The sequence below is a fragment of the Rosa rugosa genome, chromosome 4, assembly GCF_958449725.1.
Source record: "Rosa rugosa chromosome 4, drRosRugo1.1, whole genome shotgun sequence".
In the NCBI taxonomy this organism is placed as follows: domain Eukaryota; kingdom Viridiplantae; phylum Streptophyta; class Magnoliopsida; order Rosales; family Rosaceae; genus Rosa; species Rosa rugosa.
In genome coordinates this window covers 33,903,482-33,925,065 of record NC_084823.1, presented here as the reverse complement: position 1 = coordinate 33,925,065, position 21,584 = coordinate 33,903,482, and the positions used below count along the sequence as shown (strand labels likewise).

General features: G+C 37.3%; 3 protein-coding genes across 6 annotated transcripts; 2 read left to right on the top strand and 1 right to left on the bottom strand.

The window, feature by feature from the left end:
• Nucleotides 1-2,303: 2,303 nt before the first annotated feature.
• LOC133742527 (folate synthesis bifunctional protein, mitochondrial-like) lies at nucleotides 2,304-5,734 on the top strand. The gene is made up of 4 exons (XM_062170221.1): nucleotides 2,304-2,439; nucleotides 2,598-3,125; nucleotides 3,688-3,813; nucleotides 4,216-5,734. Exons 3-4 carry the CDS (start codon nucleotides 3,747-3,749, stop codon nucleotides 5,685-5,687), a joined length of 1,539 nt encoding a protein of 512 aa, XP_062026205.1. The 5' UTR covers nucleotides 2,304-2,439; nucleotides 2,598-3,125; nucleotides 3,688-3,746; the 3' UTR covers nucleotides 5,688-5,734.
• A 2,354-nt stretch (nucleotides 5,735-8,088) lies between these two features.
• LOC133742526 (protein SENSITIVE TO UV 2) lies at nucleotides 8,089-16,723 on the top strand. 3 transcript variants are annotated; one of them, XM_062170219.1, is made up of 13 exons: nucleotides 8,089-8,428; nucleotides 8,552-8,635; nucleotides 9,130-9,168; nucleotides 9,660-9,778; nucleotides 9,935-9,966; nucleotides 10,091-10,443; nucleotides 11,156-11,224; nucleotides 12,350-12,432; nucleotides 12,934-13,209; nucleotides 13,294-13,400; nucleotides 14,279-14,436; nucleotides 15,543-15,739; nucleotides 16,228-16,723. In XM_062170219.1, the coding sequence occupies exons 1-13, from the start codon at nucleotides 8,177-8,179 to the stop codon at nucleotides 16,478-16,480; spliced, it is 2,022 nt and encodes a 673-aa protein (XP_062026203.1). In that variant the 5' UTR covers nucleotides 8,089-8,176; the 3' UTR covers nucleotides 16,481-16,723. The 3 variants fall into 3 exon arrangements, with proteins under 3 accessions (XP_062026203.1, XP_062026201.1, XP_062026204.1); XM_062170217.1 differs by having other exon boundaries at nucleotides 8,090-8,428; nucleotides 9,935-10,002; XM_062170220.1 differs by lacking the exon at nucleotides 12,350-12,432 and having other exon boundaries at nucleotides 8,090-8,428; nucleotides 9,935-10,002; nucleotides 12,920-13,209.
• A 223-nt stretch (nucleotides 16,724-16,946) lies between these two features.
• On the bottom strand, nucleotides 16,947-21,284 carry LOC133745968 (disease resistance protein RPM1-like). Of its 2 annotated transcripts, none has more exons than XM_062174125.1 (3): nucleotides 21,079-21,284; nucleotides 20,835-20,989; nucleotides 16,947-20,074 (listed from the first exon to the last, which is right to left on the bottom strand). In XM_062174125.1, exon 3 carries the CDS (start codon nucleotides 20,032-20,034, stop codon nucleotides 17,278-17,280), a length of 2,757 nt encoding a protein of 918 aa, XP_062030109.1. In that variant the 5' UTR covers nucleotides 20,035-20,074; nucleotides 20,835-20,989; nucleotides 21,079-21,284; the 3' UTR covers nucleotides 16,947-17,277. The 2 variants fall into 2 exon arrangements, with proteins under 2 accessions (XP_062030109.1, XP_062030110.1); XM_062174126.1 differs by having other exon boundaries at nucleotides 20,835-20,986.
• Between the last annotated feature and the right edge of the window lie 300 nt (nucleotides 21,285-21,584).

Sequence of the window (21,584 nt, the reverse complement as noted above, 5' to 3'; positions counted from 1 at the left end):
TGTCGCCGGCGTCTGTGGAGAGAGAGAGAGAGAGTGTGTGTGTGTGGCAGTTGAAGTAATTGTTTAATTGGATTGAGGGCAAAATGGTCATTTGGTGTGAAATTGTGTATGTGGGAACAAAAATCTGTTGCTGGGGTAAGTAGGAAAAGTTTGGCTCATTTTGGTGCTTTTGGGCAAGGACCCTTAATTTTTTTACACAATATTTATTAATACGCTATAAATAGATGGGTAATGTCAAATTTATTGATTTCCAATTTCGATTATTTGGATTGCACAAAATCCTTATACGTCTACTAATTTATTAGTTGTATCAAGAAGTATACATTCTATGAGCAACAACGTGTAGGAAATAGACTTTATCAAAATCGACCGTTGGATGTTGTCATGATTAAAAGAAATAGTTATGGTCAAAATTTAAGCTATTTTCGTTGTCGTTTAGGTCTCGATCTACTAGGTCAACTCTAAACCCTAAGTACCACATAAAACTAATATGTTCATACCCGCTCATTCGCAACTTATTTTTTGACCTGTCAGCTCTCATACTCTCATGGGTATGAGGTATATCAAATAATGTAAAAATTGTGAAAAGTTTATCTCCTAGCGGTTTAGCTCCACTTAGGGAAGTATAGGTGTATATAAGGTTGACCGCTTTATTTGATATGGTAATGACAGCGGATCGGGTTAATTTTTTTACACAATACCTATTAATACGCTATAAATAGATGGGTAATGTCAAATTTATCAATTTCCAATTTCGATTATTTAGACTGCACAACATTTTTATGTCTACTAATGTAGCCTAACTAGTTTATTAGTTGTGTCAAAAAGTATACCTTATATGAGCAACAACGTGGAGGAAATAGACTTTATCAAAATCGACCGTTGGATGTTATCATGATAATAATAAACAGTTGTGGTCAAAATTTCAGCTATTTTCGTCGTCGTGTAGCTCTCGATCTACTAGGTCAACCCTAAACCCTAAATACCACATAAAACTAATATGCTCATAACCGCTCATTCGCAACTTATTTTTTCTATCTGTCAGCTCTCATACTCTAATGGGTCTGAGGTATATCAAATAATGTAAATTTTTTGAAAAGTTTATCTCCTCGCGGTTTAGCTCCCCTTAGGGAAGTATAGATGTATACAAGGTTGACCGATTTATTTGATAGGGAAATGACGGCGGATCGGGTTAATTTTTTTACACAATATTTATTAATAAGCTATAAATAGATGGGTAATGTCAAATTTATCGATTTTCAATTTCGATTATTTGGATTGCACAAAATCCTTATATGTCTACTAATGTAGTCTTACTAGTTTATTAGTTGTCAAAAAGTATATCTTTTATGAGCAACAACACAGAGGAAATAGACTTTATCAAAATTGACCGTTGGATGTTATCACGATAATAATAAATGGTTGTGGTCAAAATTTCAGTTATTTTCGTCGTCATTTAGGTCTCGTTCTACTGGGTCAACTCTAAATCCTAAAAGCCACATATAACTAATATGCTCATAACCGCTCATTCGCAACTTATTTTTTTGATGTGTCAGCTCTCATACTCTCATGGGTATGAGGTATATCAAATAATTTAAAAATTTTGAAAAATTTATCTCCTCGCGGGTTAGCTCCCCTTAGGGAAGTATAAGTGTATATAAGGTTGACCGCTTTATTTGATATCGACATGACGGCGGATTGGGTTAATTTTTTTACACAATACCTATTAATACGCTATAAATAGATGAGTAATGTCAAATTTATCGATTTCCAATTTCGATGATTTGGACTGCACAAAATCCTTATATGTCTACTAATGTAATCTAACTAATTTATTAGTTGTATCGAAAAGTATACCTTCTATAAGTAACAATGTAGAGGAAATAGACTTTATCAAAATCGACCATTGGATGTAATCATGATAATAATAAATAGTCGTGGTCAAAATTTCAGCTATTTTCGTTGTCGTTTGGGTCTCGATCTACTAGGTCAACTCTAAATCCTAAAAGCCACATAAAACTAATATGCTCATATAAAAATTTTGTGTGATAAAAAAATTATTGAAAATGGATAGATTTGAGATTAGTAAATACATGGATAGTATATCGATTACTTATTAAAATTAAAATGCTTACTTATTTTAATCAAAATAAGATTTTCTTTTATCCAAAAAGTCTATCTCCACCATTAAAATTAAAATGAGTATTTATTTTTTCTTATTATAAAAAGTAAAACTTTTAGTATAATTGAATTAATCAGTTTATTATAATTTTTTACACGGTTAAATTGAGTTTACACGAAACAAACGGTTCCTCCTGTCGGACTCCCTTATTCATGGATAAAGAGAAATGGAGATAACCCCAAGCAATTCTGACTCTGGCGGAGGCCTCGAAGTTTACACCTTTCTGGATTCAATCAAAATTGACAACCAACAACTTGGTGAGTTCCTCTCGTTGTGGTTTACTTATTCGAAACTATGCAGCAGCTAGTTAAAAAAGGAGGACTCATGCTGGTAGTTCAATTATTGTATGCATATCCATCATCCATGGCTTGGCTTCTGAATTCACAATCAAATTACATTTTCTTGTCTCATACAGAAAGACCAAGGCAACTTGCAGCGGGGTTTAAATCCCATGACTCGGCACCATATGTGCAGATTCAATTGCACCCAATTCAGTAAGAGAAAATAAACTCACGCAAGAGGAATGCCATGCCTTCAGAATGTGATCATTTTGACCCTCTCTCCCCCTCCTTTTAGAAACTGCATCATCTTGGACTGGACAAACTCATCTATCTCTGCTATCCATCGAACACATTACAGATCTGGGATTAAACTTTGTCGTCTCGTCTGGTGTGAATGTCAGAAATAGAATAGGAGAGCAGGTCACCCGGTTAACAATTTAGATTTCAGACTTGATATCCAACGTTCCAAAATAAGCTGACGTGCCCGAGCATGGAAGAATTTCGGTGAAATCCGAAGATCTACCAAGGAAGCCCAAAAGCGGTCCTACTCTATTAAACTAAAGGGCCCATCTCGACCGTTCACCTCTTCATCTTCATCAGAACGCCACCCAATCTCTGCTCTTGTTCACCAAACGTGGCCGCCGTGGTCGTTGTTGATGGAGGTAAATCTGCTTCTTTGCATCACAACTGTATTTGTTTTTGTCAATCATTATTATTTCACTATTATTTTTGTCAATCATTTCCTTTGTCCACATAGTGCTTTTAAAACCCAGATAGGCCTTTGCCTTCTTTGCCAGTCTTTTCTTTTGTTTCAGCTGGAGTAGCCGTCTTATTTAGCACTAGGTTTGGGTTTAATTCATGGGTTTTACATTAGTTTATCAAATCCTCATAGTTTATCTTAACTGCACTGTCGTTGGCAATATGAAATTCTTAACTGCTTTTGTTTCTCTTGTGATTGGACTTGTATTGTTACTCTCTCATGTCTCTCCTCACATACTAGTTTATTATTACAGGTTTTGTTTCACTGTTTTTAGGGGTATGTCAAAGGAACAATTGATACTGCCTACATTTACAGAATCACTGAAAATTTCAACACACACACAAACCCCCACAGTTTTGAGGTTCAGCCAACCCCATTTAGAAATCCGGGCTGCATTCCTAAATAATGGTTGATGTTTATCTCGTAAGCAAGTGACTAATACTGTTTGCATTATGTAAATGCAGAGACTTTGGAGGGAAGCATATTGATTGCCACTTCACCTTGAAGCTTAGCCTCTGCTAACATGCATATATTCAAGCAGCTTCTGCCCGACATAAGTCGATTAAATGGTGGCAAAAAGTATTTTCAAGGTAAATCTAAATTCACATTACTCATTGTATAGTCTTTGATAATTAGAATAGAAAATTCTAAGTAAAATATGATGCTTGAACTTGGATAGAATTTTTGAACCGTTGTATGTGTCTTTCGTTGGAGTCGCACAACATTCTTGTCAGAGCACAAAAGTTTCGTGGGACAATGACTTGATGTACTGTATGCAAATTATGTTGGAGTCTCCTACCTAACTGTGTGGGCTTTAGTTAAAGTATTTGCAGAGGTTGGTGGTAGTTGTGCAGTTAGTAGTCTTATAATTGTGAAGAGATCTATGCATGTAAATGGCAATAATTCACGGGGAAAATTTGACAGATATGGACTGGTTCCAATAAAGTTTACCGAAGCCTCTTTCCTGACACTTTCTTTCATCTTCAATGCAGCATCATGTTTTGCCTTTATACATTCAAGCCCAAACTCCCCAGTAGAAGTCCATTCTCAAGATCAGGAAGTAGTGATTGCTTTGGGAAGCAATGTGGGTGACAGACTACATAATTTCAACGAAGCCTTGCAGTTAATGAAAAAATCAGGCGTGCAAATAACAAGACATGGCTGTTTGTATGAGACAGCACCAGCCTACGTAACTGATCAGCCTAACTTTTTAAACTCTGCAGTTAGAGCGGTTACAAAACTTGGGCCTCATGAGCTATTAGGAGCACTGAAGAAAATTGAAAAGGACATGGGTCGTACCCAAGGTATAAGGTATGGTCCCAGGCCTATTGACTTGGATATATTGTTTTACGGAAAGTTAAGAGTCAGATCTGAGATTCTTACAATCCCTCATGAAAGAATTTGGGAAAGACCGTTTGTAATAGCCCCATTAATGGATTTGCTGGGATCAGCTATTGATAGTGATGTAGTTGCTTGTTGGCATTCTTTCTCCATGCATTCTGGTGGGCTTTTTGAGTCTTGGGTGAAGTTGGGCGGTGATTCCCTCATTGGAAAAGAAGGTCTCAAGAGAGTTTTGCCCATTAGAAATGGCTTGTGGGACTGGTCAATGAAAACCTCAGTCATGGGAATCCTTAATCTGACTCCAGATAGTTTTAGTGATGGAGGAAAATTTGAGTCTGTGGAGGCAGCGGTTTCTCAGGTTCGATTGATGATTTCAGAAGGGGCAGATATGATTGATATTGGTGCACAGTCAACGCGGCCAATGGCTTCTAGAATTTCAGTTGAACAAGAATTGGATAGACTAATCCCAGTCCTAGAAGCAGTTGTTAGGATGCCTGAAGTAGAGGGCAAGCTTATATCTGTGGATACATTTTATTCAGAAGTTGCTTCTGAAGCAGTTAGTAAAGGGGCTCATATTGTAAATGATGTATCTGCTGGTCAGTTGGACTCTAACATGCTTAATGTTGTTGCAGGCCTTAGGGTACCTTACATTGCAATGCACATGAGGGGGGATCCTTCTACAATGCAGAACAGTGAAAACCTTCAATATGATGATGTTTGTAAGCAGGTTGCCTCCGAGCTATTATTGAGGGTGAGAGATGCAGAAGTATTAGGTATCCCAGCTTGGAGGATAATCATTGACCCTGGAATTGGATTTTCAAAGAATACTGAACAGAATCTGGATATCTTAATGGGGTTACCAAATATTCAAGAGGAAATTGGGAGGAAAAGTTTGGCATTATCTCATGCACCCATAATGATCGGATCTTCGAGAAAGAAATTCTTAGGTGAAATATGTAATCGCAAGGCTGCGATTGAGAGGGATCCTGCTACTGTTGCTTCGGTCACTGCTGGAGTTTTGGGTGGAGCAAATATTGTAAGAGTGCACAATGTGAGGGATAATCTAGATGCTGTGAAGCTATGTGATGCTATGCTGCGACGGAAGAGATCTTTTCCTCAATAAGCATAAGTTTTTTTTATCTCTTCAGTAAAGGGTGCTATTGGTATTTCTATACTTCCTGTTTCAATATCTGACATGAAATACGAACATGGAAACATCATTTTGTTCTCCTTATGCTGGTTAAGCTGTTAGTGACCATTTGTTGGCTGGGTAAAGTAAATGTTTGGACTACGATGTTGGATTGGCTTGTTTTTAATCCAATCCACCCCATTTTTGTGGGATGAGGTGTCCCTAAAAAAGCTCAGATAATTTTTATCCATTGGGTTTAACCGAGCCGTAATAGAAATTAAATATCATTATAACAATTCCAGCCTTTGCTTGATCCCCAAACCCCAGCTACCAACAATGATGTCTCCAACTGTCTTTGGCTGTCCCTGCAGTTTCACCTGAATTGAATCTCTGTTTCTCAAAAAGCAACAGGTAATTCTCTTTCAATTTCTTTGATATTCAGTCTCCCTATCTTTCTCCTTATGGAGTTGTTTTAGTGGATTTGTATTTAGACTATGGATAATGTGTAAGCTTGAATTTGTTGGTATTTCTTTTTAAAAGGTTAGGTATGATTCTTCTGAATAGGTCTTTTGAGTTTGATTACAAAACTTGGAAGTTGTATTTTCAAGTCCCAGTAATTTTAAGTATTATTTTCTTTTTCATTTTTTTTCACAACTTTTCATTGAATATGGATATAGCAATTCATGTTCTTCTTGTTCATCTAGCTATTCAGAACAGTTCACTCTCATTAGTTATCTTTTTTCTTCATTGTTCTTTTGATCTTTTTTAAATGGTATTTATTATTTTATTATTTTTTATTAAAGATAAGAGTCATCTCTCTTGAAGTTCTGTTTTGCCAGCTTGACCTCAATTTTGAATTTTTGATTTGGAACTCGTTCTATGTTTAGTTGCTAATGCAATAAAAACTTTTCATTGAACTTACTCTTGGCAAGTTTTGGTGCCAAGTAACTAGGGCATGATGCATACGTAGAACCAAGTGTTTGATTGCGTTTAATTATTGATGATCAGCTATGATAATGGTGCAAGGAACCAGAATTTTATTGCTAACTCTGATTCTACACTAGGAGTTGCTTTGGCTCTGGGTGCTTCCACAGCTCTGATAATAGGAGTCCTTCATTGTGTGTGTATATGTGGCTTATTTGATGATCCAAAAGACTTTTTCATTGGAGTTCTTACTGATTATATCACCAAGAATTTGTTTCTTACAAAATCAGTTCTTATTTTAGCTTTCTTTTGAATGGTTGTTGCAATTCTTACTTTTGCCCAAAAAATGTAATGTTGATCTTTTATTTTGTTTTTCCTTCCTGTCCACTGCAGCAGATAGTACCCTTTTGCATCATCTACTGAGCATGTGGGAATTGATCAACTATTAGTTCTTGGAGCTTGCAAGCTTTCATTCTTGGTGGATTTTAACATGATGTTAGAGAAAATGAATTTTGTCTTTGAACAACTGAATTGTTGAAGCAATAAGTTCCAATGATGCATTGTATTTGAACAACAGAATAAACAAAGCTTTTCCTTACCAGAAGTTGAATATTGCCGTCAATTCTCAGTTTGCCTTTTGGATTACAAAAATTTGGAATTCCAGTGGGGGGTTATTTTACTACAAAGCACTGTCTCATTGATTCAGCTTTTTATTCTAGTGTGGCACTACATTAGTTGATGCCTCTACTTCACCAACATAGGGCATAAATAATTCTTAGACCCATATTTGCTTGCAGTGGATTCCAATCTGCGCCATGATCTCGTAATCTTTTTTCATTGCAAACAATTCCTTTGTCCGTCGTGTATCAATTTGTGCCTCAAAAGTGTCACAATTTTCTTTAAGATGCCGCCCAAATGCAATTGCTCCAACATCTTCCACTAGCCCTTCATTTCCACAGTAACCCCAAAATGCTTAAAATCACTAAATCATCTGGCAAACACAAAAGTGACAAAACCCTAATGCAGGGAAACATCCGAAACAAAACTGAAAGGCTTCTTCCTTTAAAAACTAGATGAGCTCCATCTAAACAGCATTTCCCTTGCCTACTAGCCACCCCCATCTTAACAACAGCACTGATGTTTCTCCATTTCTTCTCGACTTATAGTACAATGGCTCCGCCCGAGACCCTTTCGCTCAAGTAGGGGTAAAAACTCTGTAAATGAGAACTTTGGCCAGCACAGAGGGTTACTTTGCTTTGCTTTTCAGCCACTTCTTCCCAGAAATAAGCAAAAGCCAGTTTTTCTTAAAAGCACCAAACACACACCCAAATTGTGCCATGAGTTGCAGACGAGAGGGACATCCAAAAGTCAATTTCTCTTAAAAAAAAAAATAAAAAAAATAAAAAATAATTTTTTTTGTCACGTGCGTGTGATAAGGGTATTATCGGAAATGTGAACAAAAATGCCCAAGCGCCAAAAGGAAGATACCAAAGCCCTGGTAGCCATTGCCGGTTCCCCTTTGAAAGTGTGAGTGTGAGTGTGAGGGCGAGTGATCGAGGATGGAGGACGAGGGATTAGAAGACTGGGACGACGCGGCTTTCGTCGAAGAACTCATCCAAGTACAAGAGCGCGTCATCTCCGATTCTCAGCCGCCGTTAAAACCTGAACCGCCGCCGTCCTCTTCGATTACCTACTCGCCTCCGCGCCACCTCTCCCAGCGCTCCAACGCCGTCTCCTCTTCCTCCGCATTGCCGCCGCGTGTTTGGACCTCCCAGAGGCCCGACAAGAATCCCGAAATTGGGCGCTTGAAGGTTAGGGATTCGTTCCTTCTAGATATATGGATTTGATTTGGTAAGTTCTTCTTTTCTTTGCTTGTAGATATATGGAAGAGATTTGAGTAATGTATTGCTTCTTGTGCATCTTTGATTTCACAGATGGCTGCTTCTTCTTCCGCATTGCCTCCTTGTGTTTCGGGCAACTCTGGATGTGATAAGGAACGCGAAATCGGGCGCTTGAAGGTAAGGGATTTATTGCATTACTCTACTTGTATGTGTATCTATACAGGAAATGTGCAAGTTTTTTTCTTTTTTGATTAATTTGTTATAAAATGTATGTTAGTGACTTAGTGTTGAGTTTTGACGGAGGATTTTGGCCACATAGTTAACCGAACATTTCTGGTTAGTTGGGAAATGCAGGAACATCCATGTCGAGGAGTCGTTGTTCTTCTAGAGATTTTTGTTGTTGAAAAAGAAAATGTTATGCTTTTCTGGGTTACTCATTAGTTTTAGTTTGAATTACATGTTACGTCGACTTTTTTGCTATAGTTGGTGCTATGACCTGGGATTGAAGAACAATAAGTGTTTGTTTACCTTTGTTTTCTTGCATTTTAAAGAACATGGTTCTCCCTGATTTTAGATAGTTGCTGAATTTTTTTTCTTCCATTTTTCAGGGATAAAACAATATACATTTTCTTCTTGTTTCCTTACTAAAGTTTGGTGAATGTTAATTGCAGATGGAGCTGGGGCATGTCTTGAAGCAGCTTTCAGATTATGTAAGTCTATTTTTTGTTTTTATTTCTCTATTAAAGATGCATAACGAGACGAGTCTTGCTCTTTGTTTTGTAATCATTTTATGGCCTACTCATATGTACTTTTGGTAGATTTTCCTATAGGTGAAGTTGTTCCTATATTGCTATATATTCTAGTTTTGTTTGTTCCATTATACCTTTGTCTGTACTGGGGTAAGTACATATATTTGTCAGCTGAGTTTTTAACTAATGATTGGCAGTACAGAGATCCACATGCATTCTTTTTCTTTTGTATGCTTTCATTTATATCCAGTGTATACTATGCAGTCAAGTTTTTTCTTTTTTAAAATGGGGTGTTCTATCCAGCTTTTATCTATTTGCCACTGCCAGTGTTGCATGTGAAGTTGCATTCAGTTTTCTAATAGTACCCCACTTCTAATAGATCCTGTTTCTCATTATTGTCTCTGAGATAATTCTTGGGATATTGTATTCAATAAATCTTGCTATACTTGCAGGAACAGGAGTGCTCAGAACTGAAGAAGGAAAGAGACAAAAAAGATGAACAGCTTCAGTTTGTACTCTCAAGGAATGAAAAGAAAGATGGAGCTGCTAGGAACTCTGATAGTGCAAATTTGTAAGTATAACCTTTCTATCACAGGGCATAGGTCTTATATGGTGCAAGTTTAAAGTTTAGACCAATGGGATTTCAGTCTACTGCCAATTGTATAGTATACTAATGACCCTGAGGGGTGCATTTATCTTATTTCTAATCATGGTCCCATGGTGGCAGGGAATCTTCTGTACAATTACAAATGGCAAGAGGTTCAAGTCATCACCCTAGCTCTCGGGTTCATATTGCTAAGATAAATAAGAGATCATCGTCAATTAATTTATTTTCTTATGGTAATACTTTTCTTACATTTTTATTTATTTTGTTTTGTGCTAGGTGTGTCAACCTCTAAAGCCACAGGCGTTCAAACTGATGAAACTAGTGCTTCTGCCCAAGCAATCCATAATGATGACCAGCATATTTCTGATAACCTCTCCAAGAAATTGCTAGCTATCTGGGGATCTCCAAATGAACAAGAGTTGGGAAAAAATGTCATATCCAATTTGCTTATGGCATGCCAAACAGATTTCCATTCTCTTTCTGCGTGCATTGGCATGAATATATCCTCTAAACTGAGAATGGACACTGCAGGAGATGAAGGCTCTTGTATTGCAGCTTCACAGAATATGCACGTATCTCGTAACCCAGAAGTTGCAAAAGTGTCTCATCTTTATTCTGTCTTGAGCAAGGTACTCTTATATTATACAATTTCATATATCTTTTTAGACAGGAAATATCTTGAACACTAGCATACAAATCAAGTCCCAAATTTTAGTTTCTTAGAAGTTCTGCTGAACCTTAGATCTGTTGATTATGAATGCTTATCAAAGTTTTCAAGGTTTATGATAGTTTGTTTGGGAAGGGATCAAGTTGGAGGGTAGAAGTTTTTTGTTTTCTGTTTCTGTCATCTCAAAAGTTCAATGCATCAAAATGTGAATATTGAAGATTTTTTGGCTAACAATAAACAATTAGTATTTAGAAAAGGGTGTTGCCACATATGTTCCTGGTATCATTTCATCTTTTGTAGGATTAAGGGATTGATTCAGAAATAAAATAGTGAACCTGCCAATATTTCTTGTATGGTTTCTTTTGGATTGAATTTATATTTTGTCACCCAGATATGTACTGGGTTTGGCTTGGGTTCATGGAGGATACATGATTGGTTGTGGCACTATTGTTTGTTGAAAACCAATTTAATAGTATGTTGTGTGTCACTAATGGGTACTATTCTCCTTTATTGCGTCAAATTCTACGTAGTAGTCAACAGATATTCTTTGGTAAAACTGCTCATGGCGATTGAGCTAAGTTTTTGTTAGATGTATTCATTAGTGATGTTGACTCCCTTGTTTTATCTTATATATGAGTATATTGTTTAGGTTTAATTTGATTGTCTTATTGCAGGTCAATAATGGAATGATAAAGTTAGATGCTTTGTTTCAACCACTACTCGACCTCTGCAGTCTTAAAAATGTGAGTTGGATAGTTAATATGCTTTGACTCCTTGAACCAATGGTATCTCATAGACGTTCTAATTTTATCGTTTCTATGTTTTCCCCCACCAAAACACGTGCTCTTGGGATTTTTTTTTCCTATGTGGGATCAAGTAACTATATGTTTACTTACTAGGGGACGTATTCTTCAAGGTTAACATATTATAACTTGGGATTTAGATATAAGTTAGATTGTATTGGAACATCAATTGAACAGGATGTGATTATCTTTTTAGTATTGTCTTCTTAATCTTCTCTCTCTGATTAATATTGGTGGATGCGCGGGATTACTTGGGCATGTTGATTGTAATTGTGTCTTTTTATGGTCTTAAGGACTGGGAGTTTGGGCTAGGTATACTATTAACTTTGGGCCAAAGACCAAAGCTCAGTTATTTGATCACATGATATATAAACCTTTTTCTCTTAACATAAATATGGTATGCAAAGGTTACTCTAGCAATGGATACTCTGTAATGGATTTGAATATACTATTCCTGTCATGTTACACTCACCTTAACCTTATCCCAAAATTAGTTGTTGGCTTATACTTTTGTCTCCATATGGATGGATCATTCGGTTGTCAAATGTATTATAAGAACTATGATCAATGTCCCATATTTTACTGCTAATTCCATCTATTCTAAAATCTAATTCTAAATGGACACCACTATTGGTACCGTCAATATCTTCAAATTTTTAACTATTGATATAAACTTGAGACTGATAACTCTCTCTCTCTACACACACACATATTGACTTTCTGATAATGATAACTGTAGTTGCAACCCTTTATTGCCTTTCGCTAATCTTGTTTGGCATCTGCAAGACATTGTTAACAATTGATTAGTGGTTTCTTCCTTCCTTCTCAATCAGTTTTCCACCTGTATTATGAAATGATAATTCTTGTTTGGACAGAGTATTTGTGCTTGCAAGCTCCTTTACCTTTTCAGATCATTCTATGCATTAGAGACTGTAAAAATAACATTCCAAACTACTTGTATCTCACTTTTTATATTGTTGCTTTAGTTCACTATTGCAAGTGTTTCATTCAGTTCTTTCAGTCTGCTTCTCGCAATTTGTTGATGAGTTGGTTTTTTTGGCATAGGTTGTCATTGTCCAGGCATCTCTACATATACTACATGTGTTTCTTAAGCACCTTCTAAGTCTAGAAAGGCCAGTAGAAGGAAGGTACATATACTTTGCTTCATAAAACCTCTTGTATTCCTTTTGATTTTGCATGAGCTAGAAATGTATTGATTGTATATCTATTGATGATTCATCCCTTTGACTGCGCTTTTGTGGTGTTTAAATGATTCTCTGTTAGAATAATATTTAGTATTTATCATTTACGGCTTAATCCATATGTGATGGAATGGTGGGTGGATAGGTGGGTCTCATTGATGTATCAGACAGAGCATGAACGCTCTTAGGCCTTGGTTGTTTGGATTTATTGTGATAAAAGAAACAACTATTTGGCTTTCTGTTTTTTGTTGCCATTTCTAAATCTACTAAAATATATTTCCTGATAAATATTTGTTTGGCAGGATGACCTGTGGGATGTCGGGCTTATCTTGTCACTTGTTGTTGTTTGTTTGTTTTTGTTTATTTTTTGTCTTCTTTTTCCTTTTTGGTGAGTGTTATCGCATGCTTATGAACTTTGATTTGATCTTTCCAGTGCACTCTACTCAGGGTCAATGTCATGGTCGAGGGACTCGTAAGAAGGAATCAGACATCTTATGTGGACTCGCTTCCATTTGGAATGGATTTTTATGCTGAAACTGAAAGCAAGAGTGGATATTGGAATAATGGTGTTGCAAATTTGGTTTCTCGCATAGACTGGGTTTTACTTTTTGAGTTGATTGTACAAACTGCCATGAGGAATACAGAACACTGCCTAAGGCTACAAGCAGTCTCTATTATGAATGTCATTGTAATGAAAAGTAATGCTTTTATGGAGAGGGAAATGTAAGAATAAAAATAATCTCTTTCTATCGAAATTTCTATCTGTTGCAGTTTCACATTGTCTAAATGAAGTTCCATTGGAGACAGGTTTGGCCGAACACCGGTGTTTGAAATGATCGCAAAATTGCTTGCAAAGGAAGCTGGTTTTGAGGTGCGAAAACAAGCCGTGCAACTTCTGTATATGCTGCTGAATTGTAAGTTTTACTTAACTTTTACTTTAGTATGGCATTATTTTTTTTTTCTTCCTTTCATTTCATTTTTCTTTTCTTAATAAATTGCAAGGAGGCACAGCTTAATATTAATAGGTATCATGTGCGGAATTTACCATGAAATTGTTGCGATTTATTTATTTTTCTCGAGTGTTTTACATATACTGAAAGTCTGAAACAATGTATCACCATAGTGGATGGACAAGATATCTTCCTTGTAGTAAAGTTCAAAGCAGTTATAAAGCAAAACACAATAAAAAAAACAACCAAACTATGATAGTCACATTCTAGGCTCTTCTAAATTACTGCAGCTTTCCCGATGTAACTATCATAGTTTGGTTGGAAAATCTGTCCCATAAAAGGAATGGTAACTCCTAAAACACAATGAAACCGATCCTGTAATAATTATTAGATTTTGAGTTTGTCCCATAGCCTCCAATCCCCACTGTGGCTTCCGAAAATCATATTTCTGTCTGGAACTTTTCTTGGATAATACCATTTCATCTTAGGTTATGGGACAGATTATGTATAGTTACAAATTGATCTAGTAACATTTCTATTTGTTGTCAGTAAATGTTTGGATGATAGATTTCTTTTGATATTTTTTCTTTTGGGACTCCTCAAATGTTAAACACTACTTTTCTTTTTCGTACTCTAACCGGTGACATTTTCCTTTTACCACTCGTGTATTTCGGTTGTGTAAAGCCTGAAAGTACTGATTAAAGCTAACTTTGCAGTCCACTACTCAGCTCTCTGACTTGAACTACTAGAGTTAGACACATGCTTTCTTGATTCTTGCTGGTTATGTATTACCATTCCTGTCTCAAACCTTGAACAGCTTATTGTTCTTTGCTCAATTGAAGGTCCTAAAATGCTGGTTAAATTTTGTACCGGTTATAAAGGGGAGAAGGATGCTGGTGCTATGGATGAAAATGCAGGAGATGCTTTGACTTTTCAAAAGTACTGTATGATTCTTCAAGGATTGGCAGATTGTCTAGCTTGCTGTGGACACTGTCTAGAGGTAGCATTTCTACTGTAAATGACATTTTTATTTTTTTTTGTGCTCTGGTTGTAAGGCCCTGATGCATATACTTACCTGTTGTCTGTGAAAGAAACTTGTAATAGACATGAGTTGGCATATTTATCTGTTAGTGTCACTAGAGTCCAGGTGATGCGATACATACTTTTATTAGAAAAATGAATTGTCATACTCAATCTAGGTAGAGCCACATGAGATAGGATTGATGAGGGATGTATTTGAGTTGCCACACTCACCTCTTTCATTTTACAGAACTTAGTGTTACTTTGGTTCTATCTTTGAGTTGGTTTTATTCAGATTTCAATCTAGGTACATTACCTGAAGTTGGCCCCATCCGTTCACTGGCTACTCGATATCTTTTGGAAACTTGTGTTTTCATTTTACTTTTTTCATTGTTAAAAGGGAGTGGAGGTTTTTGTTAGTCAGGCAAAAAAGCGTTCTATGTAACCATAAAATTTCATGATGAGGTTTTCAAGCTTTCATGCTTTTACTCAAAAGAGAATAGAAGCCTCATATACAAATTGTTCAAACCTCATCTTAGATTGCATGTAACTTTAAAATTGAATCATCAAGTCTTTAAATTTGTACGACGTGATGCTGTTGTCAAAAAGTTGGAGGCAGCTTATTGTTTTTACTTTCACCTTCTATTGGCTAGCTCAAAGGTGGGTTTGTTCTGTCTTGTTATGTATATTATTTTGGACTTCTGAAAAAGTCAGGCTGTTGGTTGTTGTTTTTGGCATTACCTTCTATAGGCTGGCTGGAAGGTGGTTTATTGATTTGTTCTGAAGTTGGTGGACTATGCTATGCACTCCAACTCCATTTATATATTCAGTCAAAAATTTGTTGAATCACTTTTTTCTCTTGTCAATCATATCAGTCAGTAAAGGTTATGTGTCTTGTTGGTTCATTGGAGGCCTGCTTGGCCTATGAGCTACATAATTCCAGGTGGAGGTGGTTCTGTCCCCTTCCACTCTGATCCTAGTGAAGGAGGGTTCTGAACTTTTGATCCTATCCCTGGAGTTTAAGGTTTTATTTTTAATGACATGTATTACCAAATATTGATGGCTTTTATATGCTTGTACTTTCAGGAGTTGATACTTTGCCGAAATGCTGTTCTTTTACTGGCTTTCCTAGCCTCATCTGGAATATCTGGCTTTGAAATACTTGCGAGTCACAAGCTGCTTCAAGATGCAAACTTTCTGATGTTAATATTACAAGTTTTGGCATCAGAAGCAGATCAGACAGCAGTTAATGCTAAGCAACAACAGCAGCTTTACAAAGAAAGGTAATTGATAAGCGTGTCTCAGTGGCTGTGGAATTTCTGCTCTGATATTGTTGTTTAGATGCAGGAATCACATATTCTTAGTTGTGCATTACTTTGCCAAGTTCTATTTGTGCCTTATCCTTGCATTTTATGTGCCGATTATATCTTGCAGAAGTCTAGTGTTTGCATGATTCTGGTAGTCCAATTTCACTTAAACTGACTTCTTGTTCAATTTGTATGTTCAAAAATAAAAATCAACATGTTCCTGGTTGTGCTAGTTGAACTAAAATGCCGTCGACTAGCCATATAATTTCTTTACTTACATTCTAGTAGAATGTAACAGCGTATTACAAATGTTATCCCACATAATTTGCAAAAATTGTCGTCGTCTTGATCTTGCAAGGATATTTCATATCTTTGTATGGAACATATTCATTTCTGTATGTATGCATCTGATGGAATCACCTTATTGATTTCTTAATTGTTGCTTATATTGTGTTGTTACGTAGGACCTTGCTGATACGGGAGGCCCTGATATTGCTTAACAGATTGGCGTCAAACCCATCATATTCTGCAACTGTCCTGCGTGTATTAACAAACAGCAGAGACATGGCCTGTTTGGCCATTGATGTTGCGAGCAGGTTATCTCGGAAAGACCAGATATATGAGAAGTTTGATAGCAGGCCTGAATCTGATGTTGGTGACCTAGCTAGAGTCTTTAAGAAAAGGGTGTTCACATATTTAGGTGATAACATATCCTAAAACCCTTAGTGCACTTTTGGTACACATTTTTGTAAATTCTAGGTATCAACAGTATACAAGTTGCCACCAGAGCTGTGCAGTGCAAATTATTAGAATGAGCCCTTTAGCCGGAAATTTTGTTATATGCTGGCACCAGTTACTATGGAAAGTTTTGTCAGGTCTCACTCATTGTATGATGGAATTATTGTAATGATCAAATACTTTGTTACTGTATATATAAAAGAATCAGCTTCAACGGGTTGTTCTGGCTCTATTTCATGTGAACTATAACCTGGGAGGGACGCATTATCTTGCTGATTATATCATTTTGCTCTGAAACCACTTGGCATTTGCGTACTTGGCAGATGTCCATGCGGGTGATGAACATTTTGAGGCTTGTTCATAATACAAGTCATAGAGATTAGAGAAGCCATTATTCACATAGGAGATTAAAGACAACTTTAGCAGGGAAAGTACAGAATCGAAGAGCAATCATTTACATTAGGAACTAGCCAGTGGCATAGCCAACTATTTACACAACCCATCATTAATTTGTACAAGATAGGTTATAATGCTTTACATAGTCTTAACCAAAGGCAATCTCTGATATATGAACTATTTACAAATTTACAAGTATTTACACACAGGAAGTGTATGAATATACAACATTACTTACAAAGGCAGCTGATTCGCAGCACAAGTTGAGAATTACTTCCAAGATTTCCATCTTGTTTGGAGTTCGTGGCTGAAGAGACTGCTGGGCAGGGGACAGTACTCCCCATCAGTCATGCTGTCTGTGGAATACACCTACCCATCAGTCATGTCCAGTATGTTGAAGAAACTTCAGGGACATGCGAGACTCTCCAATTATCTTTTCCATCTGGTCGGATCGTCTTCATCAAATCCACTGGCAGATCAGAAAACTCGAGAACTTTCAACTTATGCAGATGCTCAATCCCGGATGGCACATTCTCCAGAAGCTTACACCGTTGGATGCTTAGCTTCTCAAGAGAATCCATTGCACCCATCTCTACGTCTATGCACCTAAGTTCATCGAGTTTGTCCAGGCTTAAGATCTTCAGCTTCATAAACCCATCAGCCTTTAAACACAATCTGTCTCCGGTAAATGCTCGACATAGTTCAAGTAAAACAAGATTGGGAATATGTCGTAGATAGATGAGTGGATCATCCCTTAGCCTACTCCATTTCAGAGACAATCTGACTAGGTTTGGAAGAGAAGGAATCCAGTGAGGTAATGCTTCCAAACGTCCGGTCATGTAGAGCCGCTGAAGCAACAAAGGAGGAGAAGAAAGGTGTTGAAGATCAATGATCTCATCTGCTTCCACTGAAGTTATAGACAGCGCACGAAGATTACTCAGCTTTGCAATGGATGAAGATAGAGCCTTCCCATCCACTTTTCTCAATTTTATAAGGCCTAACCTTCTCAGCTGATTTAGCTTCCCAAGTTCTCTTATTATAGTGCCACCATCTTGGTTTACCTCTATGAAACAGAGCTTCTGCAATGCTCGCAAACCTCCTATTTTTGGTGTGACCTTAAAACCATTCTTTACATCAAAATATTCATTGGATATAAACTGATATCGACACACTAGAAGATGGCGTAGGCGTTGGAGCTTCAGGATCTCAACAGGGAGTTCAATGACATAGGACTGCTTAAGATCTAGAGTTTCTAGATTCTGAAGCTTCCCAATGAATCTCGGCACAGTTTTCACCTTGGTTTTCCTCAAGCTCAAGTATTTCAAGAAGTACAAGTCCACAACTTCAACTGGAAATTTCTTTAAGGGTGAGCTACGCAAGTCCAAGACATTTAGCAGCCTGAAACCTTTAGGGAATAATGTAGGGATGGATAGCTTTTGAGCAACCCCAAACATGAACAGTGAGCGTAATTGGGATACTGACCTATTTGGCTTCACATTTTGTAGTGTGCTCTGGATGGATAGGCGTCGGATTTTATCAGACCAATGCGCAGGCACACTCTTTTCTTTCACAATTGTGGTGAAGTTCTGATCTCTTGACTTGGAGATGATGATCTCCCTCAAAAACTCATGGATCCGACACGTTCTGATCCTTCCATCAGAAGTAATTCTCGCCACTTGTATTAGGCTTCTATTCAAGAGTTCATGGAGATAGTCATCTGCCACTTCTTCTGGTGTTCTCCCCTCTTTAGCTTCAATTAACCCCTCTGCTACCCATAACCGGATTAGCCTCATTCGTTCAATCAGATGACCCTCAGGAAAGATGCTCAGGTACAAGAAGCAGGATTTGAGGAAGTATGGCAAGTCATTAAAGCTGAGTAACAGAACCTTTTTCAAATACTTGAGCTTGTCATTACCCTCAATTTCTGCCCCAAGGCTGCGGGCAACCATATCCCACTCGTCCATTCGTCTTTCATCTTTTGTAGCCAAAACACTACTAATTGTGACAATCGCAAGGGGAAGCCCCTCACACTTCTTTAAAATGTCCTTACAAATATCCTCCAAATGAGGAGGGCATTTGTTCAGTTGAAACACCTTTCTGCAAAATAGATCCCAAGACTCTATAGGAGGTATAGGCTTCAATTCAAAGGTCTTACCATCAGAGAGTGTGCGAGTAGTAGAGGCTATTTCAGCATTTCTTGTTGTGAGCATAACTCGGCTGCCACAACTGTTGTTAGGCAGTGCATGTTGAATAGTATCCCATTCATATAGATGCCAAACATCATCCAAGACAATCAGATACCTTCTTTCCTGTAGCAGCTCCTTGATTGTCGCCTTCAGTTGATTGTTGTCCATGTTTGCAATTACTTCTGGAACTCGTCTCCTGCTTGCTTTGAAGAGTTGTTGAACCATGTCTTTGAGAAGGTCTCCAGATTTGATGGATCGATTGACAGTGACCCATGCACGCACTTCAAAATGCTTTTCCACTTGTGGATCATCATATACTTGCTTGGCCAAGGTGGTCTTCCCTATTCCTCCCATTCCAGCCAAGGAAACCACTTTGCGCCCAGAATTGTCTTTAAACAGCCACCCCACAAGCTGATTTTTAGGCTCATGAATGCCCACAAGATCAGATTTGTCTAGAAGAAGCGCATCTCCTCGACGGTCTTGCCATGTATTTCCAACACTGTCAAATCCCAGTCCTTCTTCGGCTTTGATGAATTTGTGTTGGAGTCTCTTATGAACCTCTGAAATACTTTTGACTCTTGAGTTGATGGCTTTTAACTGGCAAGCAATCCGATAACAAGCTTTTGCATTCTTGATACAGCAACTCAATCTGCAGAGAGAACCATAGATTCCATCCCCATGATCATGTTCGTGGAGCAAAGTAAATTCATCTAGAATATCTTCAGCTTCATGAGCAATATCTCTGACTTGCTTAACCCAAACTTTGACTTCCTGATCGGTTTCCTGCAATGCATCTGCAGTCCTCAGGAAGGCCCTCATTCTTTCAAACTCGCCTCGAAGATTGATCGCTTCTTCTTGAACCCCTCCTAACAATACACCCAACAAGTGTACCTCATTTTGGAAAATGCCTCCAAGTTTCTCTAGCAGAAGATTAACTGAACTCTCTGCCATTATCTCTCGTCTTTAGTTGCTTGAAAAACAGCCTTTGTCACTGAAATTACAGAGTGACGGAAGTGACTTGGCTAGTTAATCTTCTGAGTTCAATCTTTGGGGTTTTATACTAGTCCTTCTTCTACTAAAATATTCATGATATGAAACTATATATATTTAACATTAATAGTAAACTAAATAACAGAACCAAAAAGGTAAGAGCTGACTAAATGAAAGGAAAAGAGAAGTCAGATGTCTTGGCTATTAGTTTATTACCTACACAGATCTAAGAACTTCCGGTGAAGTTTAATTTCATAGAGAGACTTCCACGAAACCCAGTTCAGATACTTAAGTGTATAAAAAATGAAGCACTCTGATTTTAATACTACGCGCAGTAGACTTTCTGGTTAGCCACCTCATCCAGACTCAGTTTCCTGGTAAAACTAGGCATATCTTATTGATCTTATCCAAGGACATATATATAAATTATATATTACTGGAAATGACTTTTGTTCTTATATATTCATTTCATATTAGCATCACAACAAGTAACTGGGAATATTGACTATAAGCAACTAAGGATTATATATAAATCAAGAAATGGGGCTAATACTTTATACTCTAAAATGATATCTGATGTCTGTAAAAGGGGCCAACCTTGCCCAGAAATTTCCTATACATTCTGAGAAACAAGTTATATTTCTTTAAACAGGATTTCGAAATCCTCCGACTCATTAGTTCTACTTGAATCATTAATTTAACATCTCTAAGAAAAAAAAAAAAATCAATTCCCAAATGTGCAACTGTAGATCAGTAGTCACCTGACAATGACGTTTTGGATGACGCCAGAGTAGTTGATATCGTAGGACGAAGATCCGGCTAGCTTTGGGGTTGAGCTTTCAGACCGTTTTCAAGTGCTTGTCTACGAGAAGCCGCCAGAAGTTCCCTATAGTTAGCTCTCGATCCCAAACCCCTACTTAAATTTGAGAAACAGTTCGCGTGTTACTTGATTTTTGGTGAGAAAAATTAAATCTTTTCATAACATCAACAAAATAGTATTTTTACCACGAGTTGGTTTAGCTCAACTGGATTTTCCACGCATTTGTGAAAGTAGGTGGCGTGATCCGTTTAGTGTTGCTCGGTCTTGTTAACATCACGGTGTGTGAGTGGTGAAGGAGTTGGATCTTTACTTAGGCATCGAGGAACCATTGGCACACGCTCCACATCTATAATGCATATCTTGGGTATTGAACCGTCGGCACAAACTCCACGTTAGATCTGGCAAATTACACACTATCCGATAACACGACACAAACACGAATGAAATTATAGGGATTTGGTTTGAGGTTTATTAGTTTAGGGTCACCACGATAAGAACATGAATTTTCACGACTGTATAAGATTTATGTGTGTTTCTTATGTTACTCCAAGTTTATAAAATGTTTTAAGCAAACATTTAGTTATTTTCTTAACGAGTATTAATGAGTTTTAATGGTTAACACAAAATTTAATGGATCAGTTTTGATTTTAACATTCTCTACATATTAGCTTAACGGTTTATTATCGTATTC

Excerpts from the sequence above, each read along its gene's own strand:
- LOC133745968 (XM_062174125.1), bottom strand. The coding sequence starts at position 20,034 with ATGGCAGAGAGTTCAGTTAATCTTCTGCTAGAGAAACTTGGAGGCATT.
- LOC133742526 (XM_062170217.1), top strand. The coding sequence starts at position 8,177 with ATGGAGGACGAGGGATTAGAAGACTGGGACGACGCGGCTTTCGTCGAA. Across the intron at positions 11,225-12,349 it reads ACCTCTGCAGTCTTAAAAAT|GTTGTCATTGTCCAGGCATC; the intron begins GTGAGTTGGATA and ends TTTTTGGCATAG. Across the intron at positions 13,210-13,293 it reads GCTTTTATGGAGAGGGAAAT|GTTTGGCCGAACACCGGTGT; the intron begins GTAAGAATAAAA and ends CATTGGAGACAG.
- LOC133742527 (XM_062170221.1), top strand. The coding sequence starts at position 3,747 with ATGCATATATTCAAGCAGCTTCTGCCCGACATAAGTCGATTAAATGGT. Across the intron at positions 3,814-4,215 it reads TGGCAAAAAGTATTTTCAAG|CATCATGTTTTGCCTTTATA; the intron begins GTAAATCTAAAT and ends TCTTCAATGCAG.